The sequence below is a fragment of the Argiope bruennichi genome, chromosome 6 (genome assembly GCF_947563725.1).
Source record: "Argiope bruennichi chromosome 6, qqArgBrue1.1, whole genome shotgun sequence".
Lineage (NCBI taxonomy): Eukaryota > Metazoa > Arthropoda > Arachnida > Araneae > Araneidae > Argiope > Argiope bruennichi.
Genome location: NC_079156.1, coordinates 112,174,290 through 112,199,875, shown reverse-complemented (window position 1 = coordinate 112,199,875; position 25,586 = coordinate 112,174,290). Strand labels below are relative to the sequence as shown.

Here is a 25,586-nt window from a genome sequence, read left to right as displayed (position 1 = left end):
TCTGTGAACCAAATTTTATCTATCCAGTTGTCTTCACTTTGTAGTTATCGTGTTGACTTATATTCAAACAGCTGGACAGACGGACATCCTCTAAAGAGATTTTTATTCAAAATTTGATAGAAATATGCAAAGACCACATACCAAATTTCAACCATCTAGCTCAAATCGTTTTTGAGTCATCTTTGTTACAGACAGGCAGACGATCATTTTCCGAAAATGTGCTTTTCGAACTCGGGTAAGACTGAAAAGCGGAGATCCGTCAAAATCTCGAATTCGATTTTTTTTTTTTTTTTTTTTTTTTTGACGATTACTATACTTTCTCTACACTTCTTATACGAGAAAGTAAAAATAATTATAAAATATTTTATTTTGTGTCGTTAATATATTATAATGTTAGAGACTGGTAAAAGTAAACATTGTAAAAACAAATAACATTTGGAACTTTAGCGTAAGCGAGTGCAATTGATCTGATTCTAAAAAATTATGATTGTGTATTATAATAAAATATGTTTATATTAGCCAGATGGCTTACATTCGGTTTCAAAGAAAAATATTCTTGGTTTTTCTTTATATATTGCACTTTTCAGCACTCTCCAGAGTCTATTTTTGAACTTTTTAGTAGCACGCGCCAAGTAAAAAAGCAAGGCCATGTGTGATTATTATAATGCCTCCTTTCATAATACCGCCAGATTTATTATTATTATTTTACTGAGATTGCGGAACTAAATAAATATTTATTTCTCATTACATTTTTAGCTTAATGCGAAAAGGCTCGAGGTAGTTTTTCTTCGAAGTCTTTGAATGTAATCTTTCAGCAATATTACAGGAAAATGTATCAATTTTAAATGGCGACAAATAAGATTTGTATAAATGTTAATATTCTTGTCGAAAATATAAAATAATTTACATCTATTACGCAAAATAGTTTATCGTTTACATTTATAAAGACATAGTGATTGAAATGGTGAAAAGAATTTCGATTGAATGGAAATTTGAAAATAGCAATCTCCTTCGAAAGACAAGGATTTCAATTTTGCGTTTGAAAAATATGCATTATGCATATATTGAAGAAAATACATTTAATTTGAAAATTGTCAGATAAAAAACAAACAGAATCTATGAATTTATTTTATAGATCATTCCGAAATCTAATATTCTATCAGCATCACAAGCAGTATTCTATACATGTAAGTTAAGAAAAATTGAGCAAATCCAGGATTACGATAAAATTGAAAATCATCAAAGTATTTGCTTAACAAGAAGTATAAGATTCCATTTAAATTATAGGAATATTGCAACAAACGTTTCATCAAAATCGAAACTGTTTTCCTTTCGAATACTTTAAATACATTTCGATATTTTATTTTAAAGTAGTAACAAAAAGCGATAGGAATGTAACGTTTTTCTTTCATGATCAAATCCAGCAGAAAGAATTTTGCAATGGTAAACAAAGGCCAATTAATGAGATAATTACGTTTCAGGGCTGGAATAAATTAAAATAATTTTTATTTTTTCGTATACGTGCTATAGAGAAAGTATCGTAATCGTTAAAAAAATTCTGACACGATCTTTTGAAGAATCTCAGAAGTTTTAAGACATCACAGAGTTCGAAAAACACATTTCTAATAAATGTCCGTCTGTCTGTTTGCGACAAAGATAACTGAAAAACACTTTGAGCTAGATGGTTGAAATTTGGTATACGGTTTTTACATCAAATTGACAGAATTTTATCAAATTTTGAGCAAAATTCAACTACGGATAGACTGTCTGTCAACTCATTCTTTTAGAAATATGCGAACGCGATAACTGAAAAACGCAATAATTGAATACATCAATTTTGATACGTGATTTTGTGACTACAAGAGCAGTTTTGTCTCAAATTTTTGTTTCAATCGGCTGAGAAAAATATGTCTAAAGCATAAATTTGATTTTCGGATACTATTAACGCATGTCAAGGATTAATCGCCAAATAACTCGCCAAGGATAATACGATAGATTCAGTAGAAATGCTAAATTAACGCCAAAAGTTAATATTCCGTAACTATTGTACGCCAATACCGCGTAAGGCGTACTCTGGCATGACAAGTTTATTAGAGAGTATGGGTGAAAATAGAAAGTATGAGTTTATTAGAGAGTATGGGAGAAAGTAGAGAGTATGAGAGAAAGTAGATATTATGAGTTTATTAGAGAGTATGGGAGAGAGTACAGAGTATGAGTTTATTAGAGAGTATGCGAGAAAGTAGAGATTATGAGTTTATTAGAGAGTATGGGAGAAAGTAGAGAGTATGAGTTTATTAGAGAGTATGGGAGAAAGTAGAGTATGAGTTTGTTAGAGAGTATGGGAGAAAGTAGAGTATGAGTTTATTAGAGAGTATGGGAGAAAGTAGAGAGTATGAGAGAAAGTAGAGATTATGAGCTTATTAGAGAGTATGGGAGAAAGTAGAGTATGAGTTTGTTAGAGAGTATGGGAGAAAGTAGAGTATGAGTTTATTAGAGAGTATGGGAGAAAGTAGAGAGTATGAGTTTATTAGAGAGTATGGGAGAAAGTAGAGAGTATGAGAGAAAGTAGATATTATGAGTTTATTAGAGAGTATGGGAGAGAGTACAGAGTATGAGTTTATTAGAGAGTATGCGAGAAAGTAGAGATTATGAGTTTATTAGAGAGTATGGGAGAAAGTAGAGAGTATGAGTTTATTAGAGAGTATGGGAGAAAGTAGATAGTATGAGAGAAAGTAGAGATTATGAGTTTATTAGAGAGTATGGGAGAAAGTAGAGTATGAGTTTGTTAGAGAGTATGGGAGAAAGTAGAGTATGAGTTTATTAGAGAGTATGGGAGAAAGTAGAGAGTATGAGAGAAAGTAGAGATTATGAGCTTATTAGAGAGTATGGGAGAAAGTAGAGTATGAGTTTGTTAGAGAGTATGGGAGAAAGTAGAGTATGAGTTTATTAGAGAGTATGGGAGAAAGTAGAGAGTATGAGTTTATTAGAGAGTATGGGAGAAAGTAGAGAGTATGAGTTTATTAGAGAATATGGGTTTCGGAGCGACCACTCCCGCTGGTTTATTATTTCAAGTTCAAATATCGAAAAATCAATAGAAAATATTCAAAATTTATTTTTTTCATTCGCTAGAATTCAACTCTTAATAAGACACAATAAAAATCACATATCTGCATCAGAAGATCTGCACGTTTAAGAGTTAAGATTATATCACCAATTAATTTCAAGTAAAATTATTTCATTATTCGTATGATTTAAGATAAATTCATTTAAGTCATTAGACAGCAATTTGTCAGCGAGACAAAGAAAGATCTAGTTCTACTGAGTCATCGCTGTATTATTTATTTTTGCGCAACTGGTATCTGTGTTTTGTTCAAAACGCTGTCTCAATTAAATTTGATGATTACGGAAATTTCTATATTTAATCATATGTCAAACCGAAATTAACTGTACTGGACCGGTTTAAATTTTGAAACACGTTGTGATGAAACTATATTAATACTTGCTCCTGTCTGGTATTCGTTATGCTGACTATGGAATCTACATATGTTTTTAAGCTCATAATCATGCTAAAATTTTTTTCAATTATTTTAATTTCAAGTTCGAATAAATGTAGAGAAACAACAGAAAAGTTTTAAGCTACTCAGAACTTAAAAAGAGATTTTGAATAGCAATAATGGTGTGAATTTGTTTATGTCAAAATTTGAAAAAATCTAATTTTATGTTTGTTTCCGAATTTTGATAGTACGCATTATATTATATTACAAAAAAAAATCTATATTTCTGTCAATATTATTAGCCACTGAGTTTATTTAACGAATTTCCTGCTACTTAAAAAAATGTTACAAAATTGTTTTTAGTGAAATAAGGTATGTTTATATTATTCCCAATAACAAAGTACAAAAAGATTCTGTTTTGGAGAAGTTTGAACAGCTGAAAATACATAAAATTAAAACAATATTTTCAGTTTCAGTTCCATAATTATACAGGGTGTTCATTTATTATTCTCGGGGTTTCCGTACCTCATAACTTTCGAATAAAAATTATTACGCAAAAACCGATTAAGTATTCGTAAATTACAACTCAAAGAATTTTATTAATGATATTAAAATGTAAAGCAAATGCGCTAAGATCGCTTTGTCGCCAAGTAAAATTCTTTGAGTTGTAATTTACGAATACATAATCGCCTTCACCTGAATGCCTAAAAAGTACAAATTGTGCAAGCGTTACACTTTAATATCACTAATAAAATTCTTTGAGTTGTAATTTACGAATACGTAATCGGTTTTTGCGTAATATTTTTTATTCGAAAGTTATGAGGTACGGAAACCCCGACAATAATTAATGAACACCCTGTATTTATTTATTTACTCAGTTAATTCATAAGAAAAGTATCGTTTAAATATTGGTACTTATTCCGATAATTTCTCGTCAATATCTTAGTTTATACATATAATAGTTCATACATATTTAGTACGTAAAAAAGCCATCATGCTTTATCACTCTCTTTACACTACCAATAATGGACGATTCTAGCGTTGCTACATTTCATCATCGTAGCAAAATCAAAAGATTATGTTTTTTACATTTGGTGAATCGTAGGTCAATTTTCTATAAGATAAAGCTTGGTTTTCACTTATTCAAAGCCACCTTGAATTGGTTCACACATTTTAAAATATATCTTTGTATTTTTTTAAAAATCAATCTTTGACTTGTCTGTCGGATTATAGTCTTTAAAAGAGGGGAAAAAATCACAAGCAATCGATAAAAATTAATGAATTGTTTTCGAAACATATCTTGAATAAAATTAAAAGAATATTAAACCGAAACAAATTTATTATATTCACCAAAGTTTCTGACAATTTTTATTCTGAACATGAGCATGCGATACCTTAGATTAACTGATATGTAACTGATAGACGACGAAACCTTTCAACAGTAAATGAATAGAAACCCTTTTTTGAACAAATAAATTCGAGATAACTTCAGAATAGCTTATTGTTTAAAGTAAGGGAAATTTAAGAAATACAGATATTATTCGTTGCCAGCTTATTTTAGGATTCTTTGGTTTATCCAATGTCATTCCATTAAATGTGTTCTTTGGTAGAAAAGTAGGATGACGTATCAATAACGTATGTTTTCAAATTAATGTAAGTTCAAAAAAGTTGATAAAAAATATCACATAACTTCGTTCTTATATCACTAGGCAATCCATAAAGATTCAGCATTCTTTACGTAGGTTAGTTAACAATTCATAAAGCATGCTGCTGGCGTTTAATTAAAATTTAGAAAGCATAGCCTGAACTTTAAAAATTCGAAAATTATTTTTCTAAACTATTTTATGAACACATAGCAAACATCGGATCAATATAATAGAAATAATAAAACTATAAAATATTAAAAATCATAAGACACTAAAAAGAGAAATGCATATTATGTAAGTTTAGTTATATTACTGTCCCGTTTTAAAAGAAACATTAGGGTTATTGTGAAACGGACCGCAATTCTGAACACGGTCAGATGAAGAGGACGACACCTGAGCTGTCATCCCCTTTCCAAACTTCCACACAACACAAAGCGGGAGGACATTTGGCCCTGACCGATTTAGAGTGCACCAGACTTTCTTACACAACGGTTCTTCAGTGGAATCGGGTCTTGAACCTGAAATCCTCCGGTTCCGAAGCCGAAGTCTTACCACCAAGCCACCACAACCCCATATTATATAAGAAATTCCTTAACAACTAATGTAGGCGATTTATAAGGGTTTATAATTTTATATGGATGGACAAATCACAGATTTTCGTATATCACTGATCTTATAAAGATCTAGTATTTCTTCTGTTAGACTAGATTTTAAATATGTAACAAAATAAAAATAAAATAAAATTACAGATTGTGAAGCCACCCCAAAAATGATTACTGAAATGCCGACTCTTCTCCGAGTGAGTAGCCACAAGTCATCTGACCTAAATTGCACATAGCTGGATTAGCTGCTTCAGTCTGAACATAAATACGTAACAGAGACACCGTTCCACATCGCTTCCCAACACTAACGGCTAGCGACAGAAATAATCCCAGTAATAAAAGACTTCAGTGAAGCATGATTATCCAAGTTGCCATCCTCAATATCAGTAAGAAGCAGGAAAATTTTGCCAATGAAGTTCAGCCTAAACCGACCCACTCTTAGCATCAGGGTTCTTATAATAATTTTTCAAGAGATACGCATTTTGGTTTTTATATTCTCATTTATTAAGTTTGAAGTTCAATCACTGGAATTCACAGGCAGACAAGCACATTTTTAAAACATTGGAGAAAGTATAAAAACATTTAAACTAAACGAGCATCTTGTAGAAATAATATTAACTAAACACTAAAACTACCGATGTTAAATATTTATCTAGTTTTACCATACCCGTCAAATTGATTAGCTTTTGATCATCATGACTTTTCCTTTAACTTTTTGCTTAAATTATATAAATAAAAGAATATAATTAAAGAAAAGCAACATTTAATGTAATAATTCATTAATTATTAATAAAAAAAACCCCAAGAAACGTAGTTTGTATTTGCATTTATAAGATACCCAGTTAGAATTTTTAATTCTAAACTTAATTATAATCGGAATAAAATAGATTCTACTATAAAGGCTGCCGAACACTTTGGATCAATTTATATAATTTCATAAGAAATATATAATTCAAATTTTTCCAGGAAATGTCTGAAAACGATGTAGAAATGAATGTAAATACGTAATGATGTCTATCATTGCATAAATGATCCATAAAATATAACCTTTAAAATTGCTACAGCCGTCATTTTGAAAAGGGAATACGAATTTCGAAATTTTTTTGCGATAACAAACATAAGTATAGAAAGATCAACAAATAGTTGGCTAGTGGACATGGAATTATAAATTATGGCAATAAAATCATAACAAATTTCATACATCAAATTATTATGGTTTTATTTTTTTATTTATCATGTTCATATACATACAAATAAAGAGCAGACAGGCTTCAAGCGGAATTAAATCAAAATTTGACACAATTGTGTAATTTGGGTGAAAAAAATCACATACTGAATTGAACCTTTTTCGTGCCGGCGTCCTGGCCTAGAGGTAGCTCGTCTTTCCCGTGGTCTGGGAAAGACGAGCTGACCCGGGTTGAAGTCCTGGGTTGAAGTCCTGGTTCGGTTTACATGATTGTTCTTTACTCTATGTTCTATCTGTGAGGTGTGTGACAGAGCCCCCCCCCTAAAAAGGGGTTGTGCAAGCGAATGTGTGAGTATGTGTGTCATCTTCATTTGAGCTAGAAGTCAGACATATGCCCTCGGGTGCCCAGGGGCCTTTACCTTCAGAAGCTACTGTACAAACTCGGCTTAAAATCGCTAACTTCATCAGCTGGCTCGTCAATGACAAGTGCCATAAGTAACAACAACCCTTTTCGTTCGTTTCTGCTTCGAATCATCATGTTCACAAGCAAACCGACAACAACATATAATTACAAAAACGGCCTCTTCGGCAGTCTTAAATCATATAGATTCATCCAAATATTGAGGTCAGATTTTTGATGTTATAATACTTTTGCTTTGTATAACTTCGTATTTGAAAAGAGAAAATATAATTCATATAATTTTAAAATGATGTAGATTGCACCTTGTTCGAGCTTTAATTTACCTAACAACATATTGTGACTTAATAATCCCCGATTGTTCTTTGCATGATTTGTTTACACGCATTATTTTTGTCCCAGTTATGAATGGCGTGCAACCAAGACCTTCGAAATACACACTCCTTGACAATCGAGGGAGAAAAAAAGCGTTGTTTTCATATTGAGTAATGTCACAACACTTCAACTTATCCCTGGTATTGACTTAACACAAAACGGACAAAAATTTGGGTGATAAGTCTAAACGTTACACATTCGAAATCGATGAATTCTGTATAAATTGTCAATATTTGCTGTTGCCATGAGCGCTTGTCACAAGACTGTTTGATTTTAAGCATCAGTTAAAAACGAAATTTGCAATTCAGAGTAATTTTCCTCACAGTGGAACATGAAATAGCAATCCATTATTTGAATATATATATATATTTTTTTTTGTAGAACAATTTCAGCTTTGGACTAGTCTTAATTAGAACGCATTAATCGATTTCCTATAACCAAAGATAATGAACAGGAAAGCTAACATCTAATTACAGAACAATGGTTGTTTGAAAAGCATGTAAAAATACAGTGAAATATCTCTAGAATTATGCACTAGGTGATTATTTGAATACCAGATATTCCTAATACAATTATAAAAGCCTTTTCTCTGCCTCCTTTTAAACAGGTATAAAAAAAGTCGAAAATTCAACGCTGAAATTATAATGTTTATCATTTTTAAGAAAAGTCCTTTATATATTTCTTTTACACGAATTTTTTTAATTCGTACTTTAGTTAAATTTAGCTTTTTTATAAGAGTAGTTGCTATCAAATAACAATAAGCCAATAAAAAAAATTTTTAAAGCTAATTATATAAATATTAATATTTTAATTATAAAATCAAAAATTAAAATTCTATTGCATACATAGTTTAGTTTTATACATGAAGTTATCTTTATTGCATCCAACAAGTCACTGCATCGAGCGAGGAATATTAAATAGCTCGAAAAATGAATTTCTTGGAAAAAATAATGCTAACATATTTTTCCGTTTTTCTAAAAATGCAAGATAAGGGTTGGAGATTAATTAATTAATCCTTTAACTCAGTCATATAAAAAAAAAAAGAAAGAAAGAAAGGATAGAGTATATTTCCGTCTTTTCTCTTCCTTTTTTAATATTTTATTCTATGAAGTTACACATCAATTATTACTGACTGACTGTAGAAATAATTAAGCATAGAATAGATTAAGCGCAGATAAAAACTTTTTGTCAGGAGAAATTTAAATTAATATCAGCGGATGATGATATTTAATATTAAATATGAATAGATATGATTATAACAGCCATCGTCTAAAAATTAAGACTTTATTATTCTGCAGAATTTATGGCTAGCATTAATGAATCAAATTAGATGAAATGCAATATGCAACTCAAATTAATGCTTAAAATCTGTTGAAACTCATTAAAAAAAAGTCATAGTAATTTAGGGTTTTGTACTTTTCGACATATTATTTTTAATGCTGCCATAAAAAGAACTCAATAAAGATAAATACAAAATATCTCTGTGAAATACATTTCTTTTATACGAAAACTCTTTTTTAAAACATTAATTGAAAAAGGTACATTATCCCTCTTTCATACATTATCCATTGTTAATTAAAATAAAGAATCCAATTCATTTTAAACAAAGACAAATAAAATGAAATTAATTTACATCAGAGATGGTTTTCTAAGGAGAATAGTTTTAGAAATATTTAAATATTAAATAAAAAATAAATGCAAAAATTAATTAAAATTTAAGTCAATATTTCACCGAGTAAATAACAATCTATTTCAGTTTCGTACATTTATTTGCTCAGAAAATGGAAATATATAATTCATTTCACCTTTTAACATCAGCGTAATAGGCAAACCTATTTAATAATAGCAATTCCTGCCGTAATTTTATTTCTTGCGAATATGGTTCCAAAGCAAATAAGCTGAACAGTGATAATTTATTCTATTACAAAATCATTTGGCGCGTTTTCTCAGAAATTCTGAAAACGTCTGGGGAGTCGTACAGCAGTTTAAATGAAAGAATATGCTAACATTTTCGGTTGTGTAATTTTAATACCTTATTAATACATTGAAATACGACGACGTTGCATGGTGTAGCAAATATTTAAGAAGTTTTCGTTCTCAAGTAGGAATAGCAAATAATTATACATTTTGAACGAAATTATTTTCACGTCAAAAGTTTTCTGAAATTTAATAATTGAGAAATTAACGAATGCATTTTGTTCGAAAACTCTGTATTTCCTCTCTAGGGGGGGGGGGAACTAGATGTCGAATGATAAAAGACTGTTTTATGAGAACTGGAATATCATTATTAATTATGCATATATAGGTCAATTAGTTAATGGATCCTTCATCGGTGTTGATAGGCCTATTAACAAGTGCTATTTTGTATGTAAATCTAAAATTCGTGTTTGTAATACGAAACGGTCGGTCATTTAAGTTCTGCATATTTTTATTTTGAATGGGCAGAATAGTTTTTCTGATTTAGGATAAAATTCTATTGTATGTTTAGTTTAGTTATATTAAAGTCCCGTTTGAAGCAACACTAGGGCTCTTTTGGGACGGACCTCGTCATTTTGAACCGCGGTCAGATGACGAGAACGACGCCTGAGCTGGCACCCGCCTCTCCACACCACACCACACCAGCGGGAGGACGTTTGGTCAGGACGGATTTAACGTGCAACAGACCCCCTTACACGACGGCTCTTCGGTAGAATCGGGTCTCGAACATGAAACCCTCCGGTTCCGAAGACGAGACCTTACCACCAGGCCACCGCGGCCCTACAATTCTAATGTATGTGTTACCAGTAAAGAATGAAAAGTCGGCATTCTATAGAATGCCTAGGCATTGTATGTTATGCCGGACGTTTTTAGGCAAAGTATGAAACTTCAGAATTATTACATATTTTCCCTAGGCATTTTTTATAATACCTAGGCATTCTATAGAATGACAAATTCTCTTTAAGGAAAGTATGATAAAAGGTTCTTTTAAGGCTTTGATATATGTGACGTGCATTCCTTAAAGATACGAATGTTATTGTAAAAAAATAATGAAAGTGCCATTAAAAATGTATTCAAAATACGTAAAGAAAAATGAAAGTTGTACAAAACAAAATTTATACCTTTCTTATTGGGGAAAACAACATTTTCATATGAAAAAATAAATAATTAAAATTAGCCTACTTGTTGGAACATGATAATCTTGAATGGCATTTTTCGCGCAAAGACATCCAATTTAATTTTTGGCATTCAATAGAATGCCTAGGAAATGCTTGAAATATGAATAGGTTCATTCATTTCCAGCTAGTTTCAGGCATTGTATACATTGCCTTGGCATTCAACAGGATGCCGGATTTCATACTTTGCCCGTAACACATGAATGACAATAATAGATTAATCATAAAGGATCTGAAAGTTGAATTGATCTAAGATAACCTTTCTTTGCATGATGATGGAAATTTACATCATAACATTTAGTGAACAAAAAATTGTTCTCAAAACAGGTGTACTGTAAATGGGTTGTTGTTGGCAACTTTTTTCACGACTATTACATAATAAGGAACGTATCTGTTAAAATATAAAATCAAATGCCACAATCATTATAGCGGATTTGAATTGTCACGCCGCTGTTTGCTGTGGTCGGAAGAAACGTGCGATTTCTAGATTATTTTTTTAATAACTAATCTGAGATTTCTTTTGCTAATAAAAGCGATAATGAGTGGAGAAAAGATTTGTTCCTTGTGTTTCTGTTATTATCTGTGCAATTCATATCGAATGCCCCAAATAATCTTTCCAAAACCATGTGACAGGAATTTACATCATTATGTAATTGTTTCACTTCTAACGTATGACGAAAATGTTTTTTACTATATATTTATTTTGTTATTTTTGTAGAGAAATAGAAGAGAGGGAAATTGAAGATTAACCAAAAGTAGGTAGGTCACTCCGGTGAAACACCCTACATGCAAAGAGTACAATCTCATGCAGTAAATGTGGAATTAATTTGTGCCTAAAGAATAATAATTGTTTTTTAATTATTACCAGGAATAAAAATGATACAAAGACATATTATATATATATATATATATATATATATATATATATATATATATATTGTCACGTAGGTACTCTAGTGTGGAACTCAATGACACACACAAGAAGTAGAGCTAAACCAATTTATTAACTCAACTCTGAACTGAGAACACAGTGACTGACAGATCTTTTGCTTTTGTATTAACAGGGAAAGTTCCAGAATACTTTTCTGGAGACAGTAAGAAAAGTCCAGAACACTTGTCTGGTAAACTAAAGAAAGGTCCAGAATCTTCTGGAACATGAAATAAAGGAAAACATAAAATCAAGGAATTAAATATTTCACAGACTGTGAATCGCATTGTCTCTAGCGGGATTCGAACTTACGATCTCTTCATTAAGAGACCAGTGCTATGACCATTCGGCCACGAAGAGTCGACTGCCTCGTTCCAATGCGGCAATATATATTATTTATTTTGTACTAAGCTTAACATGTAAATTTGCATGATGATGGATATTTCCATCATACTGTTCTTTTTAATTATTTAATATTGTAAATTTATACTAGGATTCTTTTTAAACATTTTTTCTTTAATCTAGAGCATGAGTCATATCACCCTGATTTATTTCATAAAAAAAGAAGAAAAAATCAGGCAAAGAAGGGATAAATAATAATCTTACAAACTGTACCTTCACCCTTAACACAAATATTCATAAAGAAATCTGAATAAGAATTTGTTGTTATATAAATAGCAGCAATTTATTATATAACATTGTTGTTATATAATAAATTGCAGCACATGTAATCGCATTCCTACAGTTGAAACGCGATTGGGACAATTTTTACAGCTTCTATTTTAATGAAATCACTCTTCCAGACAGATAAAAGATGATTTCAAACTAAAATATTAAAAAAAAAATGATGACGCGACCGGGTATACTTTTTTGTTTCGTTATCTTTCTGGGTTTCCGAAAGATAAAGCACAAAAGAGGAGAGATGCTTTTGGTTTTTGACTAATACCACAATATGCAAGCATCGTGTTTTTTACAATTAAGTAATTTTTCGTATTTATAAAATATCTTCCATTTTTCACAAATTGAAAAAGGTTCTACAGAAGAAAAAAATACATTTAAATTTAAAGAAAGAACGAAGGTTGCATTTGCGAAAAATTTCCAAGAGCAATGTTGATGTCGAAGTTGAAGTAGCAAATGAGATGACAAGAGTCCAACTTCTGGCGGGTAAGATAACCGTGTGAAAAAATGTTTATCGAGATTTCATGTTAGATGCACAAATAAACAATATGTTATTTGGCTATTATGCAATAGATCAATGGCTTTACCGACTTTATGTTTTGATCTTATAATTAATAGAAACTTTTCTTTTTTTAAATAAAATTATGAGTCTGAAAGTATAAAAAGTTTTGTTTTACAATACTTAAACATTTTAATGATGCTATTTTATATATATATATATATATATATATATATATATATATATATATATATAATGTAGAAACAAGGAACGAACAGCGAATGAAAATTCTCAAGAGACAGATAAAATATTCTATGGTGATAACGAAGAGTTGGTAATGATTTATAAGAAAAGGTAAGTTTAAGATGTTGAATTGCAATTGTGACTATATAAATAAACGCACATGCTTCATTTTCTATTGAGAAATGCAATGAATAAAAATTCTCAAGAGCCAGATATAGAATTCTATGTTAATAATTTTTTACAAAAATATTCAGACAATTACAAAGGTGATATTGATAATGAAGAGCTGGTCATAATGTATAACAAAAGATAAGTTTAAGATGCTCAGCTGCAAAGTTGACTATATAATTAAAAGCACACGCTTCATTTTCTATTGAAAAATGTTAATTTTTATAAGAAGTTTAAAGCAAACAGCGGGTAAACAAACCTGAATTTGTTGAAAAAATATAAAATTGAAGAAAGGAAGACATTATTTAAAGGACGATATTTTTTGCATTGCTCGTTACTAATACGATGCTTTTCAAAATGATAAGAAAACAACGTTTTCTTATCATTTTTGCTTTATGATATCGTTTTTAAATTTTCCACAGATATCAAAGAATGGCACTGCCAGCAAAAGATTATAAATTTATTCAAATTATTTATTTAAATCTTTACTTACTTATAAGCAAACAGTTGGGGGGGGGGGGGAGGGAGGGATCCTACAGATTCCTATTCATCGACTTTAAAACTTAAATTTAATAATTTTGCTAGACCGTATTTGATTACTATAAAAATTTATTGTCAAAGTATAAGTAGAAAGAATATTACTTCAAGAAAACGCAAATATTGGTCTCTCCGCTTTCTTGATTAATTCGTTCTACCTATTCGTTCCACCATTTTTTAAAGTAAATGGCATGGATGACTAGAAGAAATATTGAAATCTAATATGATGTTACAAGCATATAGTTGGAAAACCATCTCCTGTCTGAACGGCGAAAGCTTTTTGCAATGTTACGACGTGCTGAAAAGTAATTTTGCGAAAACGTATTATTTGGTTTGCTCGTAGGAGATCTAAAGAAGTCATATTTTTTAAATTGTATCAAAATAATTTTTCTCGTGAAATAAAGCCTATCTGAAGAGTAATCGTCTCGAATGAGTTCATTTTGATAACTGATATAAATTGAAGATTAAAGATAATAACTTTTCGTCCAAAGATAAAATACATAATAAAAAATAGATATGAAGTACAAAAGTTTTGGATGTTGTGAAATATCATAGAAAAATGATAATTTATTTTGAAATATACGGAAATCTTAGTTTTTTTAAAAAAAATAATATTATTCTTCAAAACCAGAATAAAATACACTTGCTATAGTTAAAAATTTATATTTTCTCAATACACGATAAGAAATGTGAAACTGTAATATGTAAATTACGATTATATATATTATATATATATATATATATATATATATATATATATATATATATATATATATATATATATATATATATATATATATATATATATATATATATATATATATATATAAAACGCTAACGTACGTGGTACGGAAATCGTTCTTATTACTTATTGCCGAATGGCAACAATCAAATGTAACGCTCAGATTGATTCATTGAATGTTTTTACAGTTGCACTGAATTCAATGCATCGTTTAATAATGAATGGAATTGCAAAATATTATTAAAATTTCTCGAGTAAAAATTCGATTCAGTCAGAGGAAAGAAAATATAAAAGAACTCAAGATACAGACGTCAAACAAAGTTTAATCGAGCGCGAAGGTAGGCTTAACAGTTAGCAGATGAACTTGCCTATGGAAACTGTTGTCCATATCTTTCAAAACTATTAACTCACAAAATAATTTTTATTTTATTTTAAAATTAAAAAAACTCTTTTTAATGATATTAATTTCATTTCCATATATTTTTTTAACACATATATATCTTTTAATTTACTTTGACTTCAGTCTGAAACAATGCTATAATGAAATTCAAAGGCATCTATCAAAACCCTCAATCGCATGCTTAAGCCAGTAAATAAAATTAAGATTAAAACAATTGTCTTCTTTTGACATTACTTTGAAGTGGGATTTTCACTTCCGTTTTCATTTTGTAGCTTATGCATTTTTTTTCTTCAAAATTTATACACCGGTAATTTGTAACAAACTGATTCAATTAAATTCACGTCTTTTCTTTGTCTCAAATAATAAAATAAAATTTAAAAAAATACATTCTATATTATTCGCTTTTCTGTCAAAAAAGTCTATAGTCTGGGCGAACAAGCTGGTCGCCTAAGCCGGCTAGTATAACGATAAATCTAATAAATGCGGCATTTTGAATTAAAAATAAACGCTTTCTTTAATACTATGGTAATGTATAGCTTTTTTTAACAAGGCTATTTTTAAAATGGAAAAATAAAAGAATATCAACAAAAATTACAATAAAAAAACTTCATAAAACTAAATAAATAGTAAATAGGTGATGTAGTCAGCTGTTATCCCATGAAATGATGAATATCATCACAAGGAATCATGAAATAATGAATATTATCACAAGGAAATTTTTTTTTTTTTTTTTGTCCATTCGCTTTATAAACCCCTTCCGGTAAAAAAGATGAGTATAGCTCGTCACTGGTTTTTCATACCATACAGCACAATGACGTGCAATACTCGTCATGTGGCTTCAGTTACTGTTGAATGTGATAATAAATTTGGTTTAAGATTCCTAGTATACTGAATCCGGCAGCATTTTTATTATCTACATTGATATCATAGATCACAATCAGGTACTGTTTACCGTTATATTCACTTGATACAATATACGGCCAAATTGTTGTTAGTGAGTGGACTTCATTCTTATAAACATTCAGCGTGAACGTATGCCTTACTACATGCTGTGAAATAAACACCGTAAAACTAGGTACTGGTCCGAAGTCATTGGTGGCTTTTGAAAGAGTTTTGAATATGAACTTCCGAATTACAGTTATATCCATATCAATAATATAATTTTAATTAGCAATAAGTAAGAATTATAAAATGAACTAAATCTTTCCAATAAAAATTAAAAGGTTATTTCATGCACAATTGTTCATTATTAAATCTTACTGGAAGGGATTAATAAAACTAATATAGCCTAATCCTGAATACAATTTTGTTTGTTGAGATTATTGGATAACACATAACAGGCAGATCAACTCACCTTTTTGCTTGCGGTTGGGCAAGATACTTTGATACTTAGTTCCTTTCATGAGCACAAACACAGGTGCGCAGAAACAAAGTGCGCAGGTGCCACAAACGATAAGGAAACCGTAAAAATATCCGAAGGTATTCCAGATGTCTATATTTCAGGTCCAGTTACGACATTTCCCGTTGCATTAAAAACCGGCGAGAAAATCGAGCGTGTTTCAGACCAACGCGCACTTGATCTTTGCATCGTCGGGGCTGAAAGTGCAAAATCATAACCGGGACCGTAATCTTATCGGAATGCTTACGACATATTTAACATTGGAGATATCAATGTCGGGAGAAAAAAAAATAATAAAAAAGGTTTTACACCATAAAAATGTTCCGAGTTATCAACATTAGAGAATAAATATACTGAAAGATGGCGAGAGCTGTTGTGGATATATTTGACAATATAAGTGGCAATGCGTCCTTGCTAGATTTTTACGTTGCTGAACAACGTTGAATTCGAACATATAAAATCTCTTTTAATGGATCAAATAACGGATCAAATTTATAACATAAAAATCTCTATAAGTAATAAATTAGAATAAGTGTGTGAGTGTACATTGGCGCTTTACAAACCAGATTGTTTGATTTTGAGGACATAAATATGGTGCAAATATACTTTTGGGGGCATATTTTTTAAGGGCACTATTTGTGGGCATATTTTAATACTAAATATGCCCACAAAGCAATTCTTAAAAAAAAAAAAAAGTAAAACCATTAATTAAAAAATTAAGCGCTAAAAATATATTAATTTAGAATTTTAATTTTTTTAATTATTTAATTTGGCGCTTTTCCACGATTACTTCGAAAATTAAATGCACAAAAATGATTTTTACGCTGCTGAACAACGATTCGTGCATCTCGAATTTAAAATTTTACAAACTAAAATTTAATTAAAATTTTTTGAATAAGAAATCAAAATTATATCGATGCAATCTCAATAAATAATAAAGGAGAAGTTGTAGAACGCCAATGTGCGAGTACACATTGGCGCTCTATAAACTAGATAGTTTGATTTTGAGGATCTAAATATGGTACAAATGTATTTTTAAAGTATTAAAATACGCACCACAAAGCAATTTTTAAACAAACAAATAAAAAAGGTTAAAAGCGTTAATTGAAAAACCAAGCACTATAAATACATTAATTTAGAATTTTAATTTTTTTAATTATTTAATTTGGCGCTTTTTCACGATTACTTCGAAAATTAAATGCACAAAAATGATTTTTACGCTGCTGAACAACGACTCGTATATCTCGAATTTTTTCTGATTTAAAATTTTACAAAGTAACTAACTAACATAACTAAATTTTTTTGAATAACGAACCAAAATTATGTGATTACAATCTTCATTAATAATAAAGGCGAATATATGTAACATAACTAAACATAACTAAACGAATATATGAATATGAAGCGAATATATGAACATAACTAAATTTTTTTGAATAACGAACCAAAATTATATGATTACAATCTTCATTAATAATAAAGGCGAATATATGTGTGAGCGTACATTGGCGCTCTACAAACTAAATTGTTTGATCTTGAGGATATAAATAAGGTGCAAAAGTAATTTGAGAGGATGAAAAGGTGCACCTCAAATCGTTTTTGTAACTTTTTTTTAATTATTTAAAATCGAGCGCTAAAATTAATTAATTTGGCATTTTAAAATTTTGTATTTAATTTGGTGCTTTTTCACAATAATTTCTGAAAATATAATTGTACAAAAATCATTTTTATTCTAAATTTCAAAAAAGTTTTATTTAAGTAATTGTTTACCCACATCATCAGAATATACAGATGTATTCGCCCAATGATTAATACAATCGAATAGCAAGTTGCCACAAGCTAATTAGCAATTAATTCTCTGTTATGCAACAGCTGCAAATGTAAATATCTTCATAGTAAATTCTTTTGTTTTCATTTATTTTTATAATTTAATATGGAAATTATTTGTAAAAAATCGTAAGTTGAATTGCAGTATGGTAGTGAAGCAAAGCATCGAGGATTAATTTTTCTTTGAAAGGTAATCGAATGCTAGTATCTTCATTGAAGGCTGAATTTTCCTTATGGAACATTGTAAAACAGGTGAAAACTTTATAGAATTATTCTATAGGTGCTTACCAATCAAGAATAAAAGAACTGTCAACAATGAAACACTCCAATTGATTAAGAAATTTGAGAAAACTAATAGTTGTAGAAGTCTCAAATTTTTTTTTTAACTAGAAGTTATCGCAAAGACATAATTAAAGACCGTAACTACAGGCAATGACAATTTTATTTGCGTAATCCTTAGGTCTAATAGGAGTTGAATTCTTCTATCGTTTAGTGTTAGTACCAGGGATACCAAGCTCAGCTCGGCAGTTTTTCTTTTTCTTCCTTTCTTATTTTGTTTTGTAAAATCGAGTTTTTTCGATGAAAATATTTAAATACGAATCACATACTGATTACATACGGATATCTTTCAATCTTATCTATATATGAACACGTCATTTAAATAAATAAAAAAAAATCACGAATGCACTTAGTTTAACATGTGAGTTGAAAAATCTGCTACTTTATAGTATTCGTTTTACAGTTTATCTATCATTATTTATATTTTTGAACTTACACTCAGTTTTACCATGTGAATCGGGTCCGGTGATGTCCATACCATGTGAATCGTGTATATGATAATGTCAACATGACAGCAGATACAAAAGGGCTCTAATAGTTAGTTATAAAAAAATGATAGAGATTTTCCCAGATACGTGAAATCAATAATTTTTTATATATACAGGAATTATTTGTTTAAAGTTGTAAGATTTTTACTGAAGCACGGATGGTTGCTCTTGTTACTTTGGTTTGTTTAGATTCAGTTTAGTTTAGTTCTATTAACGTCCTGTTTTTAAAGCAACACTAGGGCTAATTTGGGACGGACCTCGTAATTTTGAACCGCGGTCATGACGAGGACGACACCTGAGCTGGTACTTTTTCTCCATACCACGCCACACCAGCGGGAAGTCGTTCAGCCCGGACGGTTTTAACGTGTACACAGCTTCGCTTACACGACAGTTCTTCGGTGGAATCGGGTCACGAACCTGAAACCCTCCGGTTCCGAGGCCGAGATCTTACCACCAGGCCACCGCGGCCTTTGTTTAGATTCAGCTGGGACTGGTAGTGTCATCTTTTGGATTATAATAGTAAGTTATAAAAAATGTTTTTGTGTAAAATCGCGTTTTATTAGGAAAGACACTTCAATAGATAAACTTAAAAAGCAAAACTTTATCTAAATATAAAATTTGATCCAAACCGTTAGAGCCATTTCCGAGATACACGAAATAAATATATATACAAGAATTGCACATTTAAAGATCTAAGATAAAAATAAAATTTTGAACATATAAACAAGTGCTGCAACCGGATATAACAATTCTTCTTCCTCTTTCTTAATGCAGATTTCTATACAATAATATCAACATCCCTTTTCTATTATGTTACCGCAACTGGAACCCTCCTTCAAAAGACTTCATCAACGTCCAAAATAAACCATCACACATTACCGGTTTCTGTTCCCTGAGTCATCCGAGCCACATTAACCGCTCGTGACAGACGAACCCATTCACAATATACAAGAGTGCGTAGAAAATAGAGGGAACACAAAACTTCCTGGCAGCATGCCCGGGTATGGCTCAGGCGACATCTCGTCAGCTGGCATGTTTCAGTCAGTTGTTTGGATTCTTCGTGAAAAACCCCTTTCTAATAATTACACAGGATTCCTCTGTAGGACGATGCAGATTTCTTTGGAAAATAATCTTGGTCGAACATAAGTAAGAAAAGGGAAATCTAGGTTTGTAAACCGCTCATCCTGATCTTTTGATAACGGGGATTAAAAGGCGATTAGTTGGGCTTTTTTTTTTATGTTTTTGGTTTCACTTCGGATGGAAGCTTTTGATGAGGACAATAGGATTCTATTAAAAAAAATGCATTCTTTTTTCCCTCTTATTCGAATGAGTGGAATTCCAGGAGTGCTTATTTTTCAAAAGATGCCAGATTAGAAGAAACAGAAAGAAATAATAAAATTACTTTATATCAGTAAGGATTAACTCCTCATACAATGTAGTCATTTCGTATAAGCGTAATGAATCGCACAAATTAAAAAAAAAAAACCCATAGGATATTGTTAGAGGAAAATCAAGAGACAATTTGCAGTTAAGCTTGTATCATAATTTTGATGCCATTAAGCGCACTCTGTTGCTGCAAATATACACTGAGGTGATAAAAAGTTACGGAATACCTCTTAATAACGTATCGGACCTCCTTTGGCCCATCGAAGTGCAGCAACTCGACATCGCATGGACTCAACAAATCCTTGGAAGTCCCCAGCAGAAATATAGAGCCATGCTGCCACTACAGACATCCATAATTGAGGAAGTGTTGTTGGTGCAGTGTTTTCTGTATGCACTGATCTCTCTATTATGCCCCATGGAAATGTTCGAAGGGATTCATGTAGGGCGATCTAGGTACCCAAATCTTCTCTGGGATTGTCCAAAACGTTTTTGAAACCGATCGCGAACACTTGCGGCCTAGTGACATGGCATATTGTCATAAAAAAAATTCATTGTTGTTTCTGTGCATGAAGTCCATGAATGGCTGCAAGCGATCTTAAAATAGATGAGCACAACCTTTTCTGATCAATGATCAGATGGACCTGAGGACCTAGTCCATTTCCATGTGAAAACAGCCCACACCATATGGAGCTACCAACAGCTTGCATAGTGCCTTGTTGACAATCTGGCTCCATGGCTTCATGGAGTATGCGCCTTACCTTCAACTTTTTCCGACTGAAAGCGTGACTCACGTGACGAAGTCACAGTTTTCCAGTCGTCTAGGGTCCAACCGATATGGTCATGAGTCCAGGAGACACACTACAGGCAATCTCGTGCTGTTAGTAAAGGCACACGAGTCGGTCTTTTATCCAATGCCATAGCCATTTAAAGCCATATTTCAAAGTACTGTCCAAACGGACATGTCTGTTACTGATTCCTGCGCCGCTAGTCTTCGACATTAAGTGCAGGCAGTCGGCCACTGCGTAGTCCATAATGGGAAGTTATGCTTGAAATTAGGTATTCTCGGTACATTCTTAATATTGTGGATCTCGGAATGTTGAATTCCCTAACAATTTCATAAATGGAATGTCCCATGCATCTAGCTCCAACTACCATTCCACGTTCAAAGTCTGTTAATTCCCATCGTGCGGCCGAAATCACATCAGAAATCTTTTCGCATGAATCATTTGAGTAAAAATGAACACGATGCTACTGCTGTTTGCAGATGAATCCCGTGAATTTTGTCACCTCAATGCATATATCCATATAAGCAAATTTTTTTAAAAAATGACGCCATTGTTGCTGACAGGAATGAAAAATGACATTCGAATCCAATTTTAAAATGCTATTTTGAGAAAGAATATTTTTTGAAATAGTAGCATTGCCATCATGAATATTTTCATCGCTAATCATGTCTCATTTAGAAAAATAAAAACACTTTTCTAAAAAAAATAATATTTCGAAACAAAAATATACAATTAAAAATATGAATTCCATTGATATTTTAATTATGTAGTTTAAGTCAAAGTATTATATTTCATATTCGACAGTTAAATAGGAAAACTTTTATAATTTTTTAAAGTCACTACTTTTGTCACATAATGGTGACTGTTATAAAGTTCTATTTGCGTCTGATTTATTACCTTTTTATAATTTCAACAGGCGCCGTTTAGTTTAAATGTATGTAACTGAAATTTCCCATTTCGGAAAATTAACAAGGAAACAATAGCTGAATTTCTCAAAACTTGAGACTTTGGAAAAAAAAGAAAAAGGAAAACGCAAACTTCATTTTACAAACAGAAAGCGAACAGTTTCCTGTTGACTAAATCATCCCATAACATCAAGACAAAAAAGAATATCGTCCATTTAAAGGTAAACTAAACGCAATGCATACAAACAAAAGAATGTCAATCATTCAAGGCCATTTCCTCGATAAAAAACCGACTCGCACAACACAAAAGAGAGATCTCCAATAATCTAGAGCCCACGCGCCGTGTCTCGCAAAACACGCACTTCCAAATATTCGATTGGCACATTCCAATCGATGACGCCAAGAAGAACCACCCCTCCCTTCTGCCTCGGACCAGCAATTAAAAACGAAGCGGCACTTAATAAAAGGTTGGCGGAAATGCCGGCACTAAATTGGAAATTTAATTGGAGCACTCAATAGTGGAGAAGTAAGGCGCAGACATCGTTAATTTAACGTTAAAAGTTACAAACCCTTAAAAGTTGGAGAGGACGGAATAATGAAGTGAATGGCTTTCGTCAGGAAGAACTGTAATGGAAACCAAATTATTCATTCCGATTCCTGACTTGAAGGTGAATCTCCTGATGGATAACAGAATATTTATTTTGAGAATTACTCAAACAACCCCTTTTGTTACGTTGTAGAGTAATGATGATGAACATTCCTAATGGATTAAAAAGCACCGACGGGACATCATCCTTAGAGTTACCAAACCATTTTCAATATTGACTCTGCTTTAAATAGACTATCTGAGTTAAATGATACATGCCGAAATTTCATAACTTCAGAAATCATTGGGATTATGTAATGACTTAAGTACCACTGATGTTATCAGGTTGGTATGATATATTCCTCTAGCATATGAAAATTTTATAATGTACATGATAACCACGAGTTATTCATTTGATTAAAACTTTACTATAAACAAAACAGAATAAGAGCTCAAGAAAAATGTATTGAATTCTATTTAGGAATTCAAAAATATTTTACATTGATACACTTTGAAAAGAGTATCATGAGTTGCGAGGGCAATAACAAAATGGAACAAAATAGGCCATACTTTGCACTTAAGCACCAGGTATATTGCCTAGGTATTCTTTACAAATTTGCTTTTCATATATTGTTGCTAATATTGCAAGTAAACATACAGTAAAGTAAAAATGGCATTTCTTGTCAAGTATGTCTATGCATAAGGACAAAACATAGATTTTGGTAAACATCGTTTGTCACCTGGAGCAGCTCAAATCTTGATATTAATATAAGGTTTTTGATACTAAATTTCGCATATTGCTTTCTAAATCTAGAACAGCTAGACAGCAGCCATAAATTTTGCAATAGTCATTTCCCCTCAAATCTATTACCTACACTATTCTGTGCTTGTAGGCATTTTTAAATTCCATCTTGTCTAGGAACAACACATCTAAAAATCATTTATAAACTGTATTTAATGTCATACTTTAGGCTTGATAGAGAAAAAGAAAATTATTCTTCATAAGACCATTTTGCCAATACAAATCTTAAAGAAATACAAAGCTGAAAGATTTCATGTATCAGTTATATGGCATCATAAGATTTATAATAAATTATATATTGTGAAGAGAAAGTTATTTCTAATAAGGCTTTTCCAAACGGAATTGAGGCTCAGTTGTGTTAAAGAAAATACTAACACGATTGCCGACAAAGCTCTGATAAAAAAAAAAGACATAACAATAAGCACATTAACGGTCTTTTTAGTTTTGTTTGTAATAATAATAAGAATTTTAGCTTAATAAAAATAAATGAAGTATTGATTGTTTTCCCACGGTAATTCCCTAAACATTACTACATAAAATTGATTTTCCCATTTTAAAATTAAAATTTTTTTTTCAATGAAACCAATTTAATTGCCGCACATTTTTTTCTCATGAATCCTGCCAGGCAAAAATGTTTTTGCGTAATTTTTAATAATTTATCTGAGTGTTGCAATGAAATTCAAATCATTAGTTAATCAAATATTTAATCGCACCATTTTCTTCCATTGTTATACAATAAGAAAGAAAGATTTTGCTAATTATCTGCTCAATTTACATAAGGAACCAGGAAGTGAAATCATACCGCAGCAAAACAGGAAGTGAATTTTGACATAAATTAAGTTTTTAATGCCACTAATATAATCACAGCACGCGCCTCTGCTAGGATGCTTTGTGTACACAATAAACAGAAAAGATGTAAAGTTACTGTGGTGGATTGGAATGCGCGAGGATAGAACCTGGGACCTTGTGGTTCGCAGTCCAGTAACATGACCACGATACAAAAGCAATTGCTCGGGTAGCGTAGCTGTTAACTGGCTTATAAGCTTTCACAACAGACTCTCCCTCCAGTCAGTCGAAGGTGAGACGAACGATATGGCTGTTGAGTGGTGATGTATTAGCTGTTGATTCAAATGCCTGTACCCATTTGAGTAGCGCCAAGCGTTATGGCGAGCGGTTGCTGCGTCAAGTGAGCCTGACGACTTTTGGGTTGCTGCGCCAAGTGAATCTAACGACTTTGGATTTGCTGTGGGTAGATGGAGCCACGACAGCTGTACGAAGGTTGAAGGTTCATTGTCCGAAGTCACCAATGTGGTGGATTGGTATGAGCGAGGATAGAACCTAGGACCTTGTGGTTCGCAGTCGAGTAACATGACCACGATACAAAAGCAATTGCTCGGGTAGCGTAGTTGTTAACTGGCTTATAAGATTTGATTACACTACCAAAACAAAGCGGTTTTAATGCCTATCGCAATTTGATGCTTAAATGTACAGCATACTCCAGAGTGTACGGCCTAATGTGGTGGAAGGGTAGGCCGGATTACAAAAAAGCCGGACAGGCCTGAGTTCAATAATTCATTTCTTTGCCCCCCCCATACCAGTTTTTTTTTTTTTTTAACCAAAACTCACTGTTATAATATGTATTTCCTCACATTTTTTGAGTACTAAGTCCACCATTTATCTGAAGCCACGTAAAATGTGAACGCGGTCTGGTGAATCATAAATGCATTTGCCGATTTTTGCAGTTACACCAGAGTCTAGTCTCTGTATAGAGCGTAATTTCTCCTCCATGATCACTACACCTTTTTTTCGGTTATCACCTATTTTGAAATCGTCACTGTGGCATTCTTAAAAAAAATATTAAGCATACCCAAAGAACAATTTACGAATACTGCATGTACTATGCAGTGGCAATAACTGAGGTCCGTTACACACTTACGAAACAATGAAGAATGTAACATTCTCCGTTTCCCAGTACTGACAAGACATTTACAGTCAGCTGTG

At 31.6% G+C, this 25,586-nt stretch overlaps 1 protein-coding gene across 3 annotated transcripts in view; it reads right to left on the bottom strand.

Moving 5' to 3' along the window:
- Positions 1 to 25,586, bottom strand: part of LOC129971335 (probable phospholipid-transporting ATPase IM) — a 393,392-nt gene that overhangs the window by 77,280 nt on the left and 290,526 nt on the right. The window contains exon 1 of one of the 3 annotated variants that reach the window (XM_056084998.1): positions 16,423 to 16,634. The exons of the other annotated variants lie outside the window; for them this stretch is intronic. Coding sequence (XP_055940973.1) covers positions 16,423 to 16,471 — 49 coding nt within the window. The 5' untranslated portion in view covers positions 16,472 to 16,634. Of the gene's footprint in view, positions 1 to 16,422; positions 16,635 to 25,586 lie in introns of those variants that run through there. 3 annotated transcript variants of the gene reach the window in all.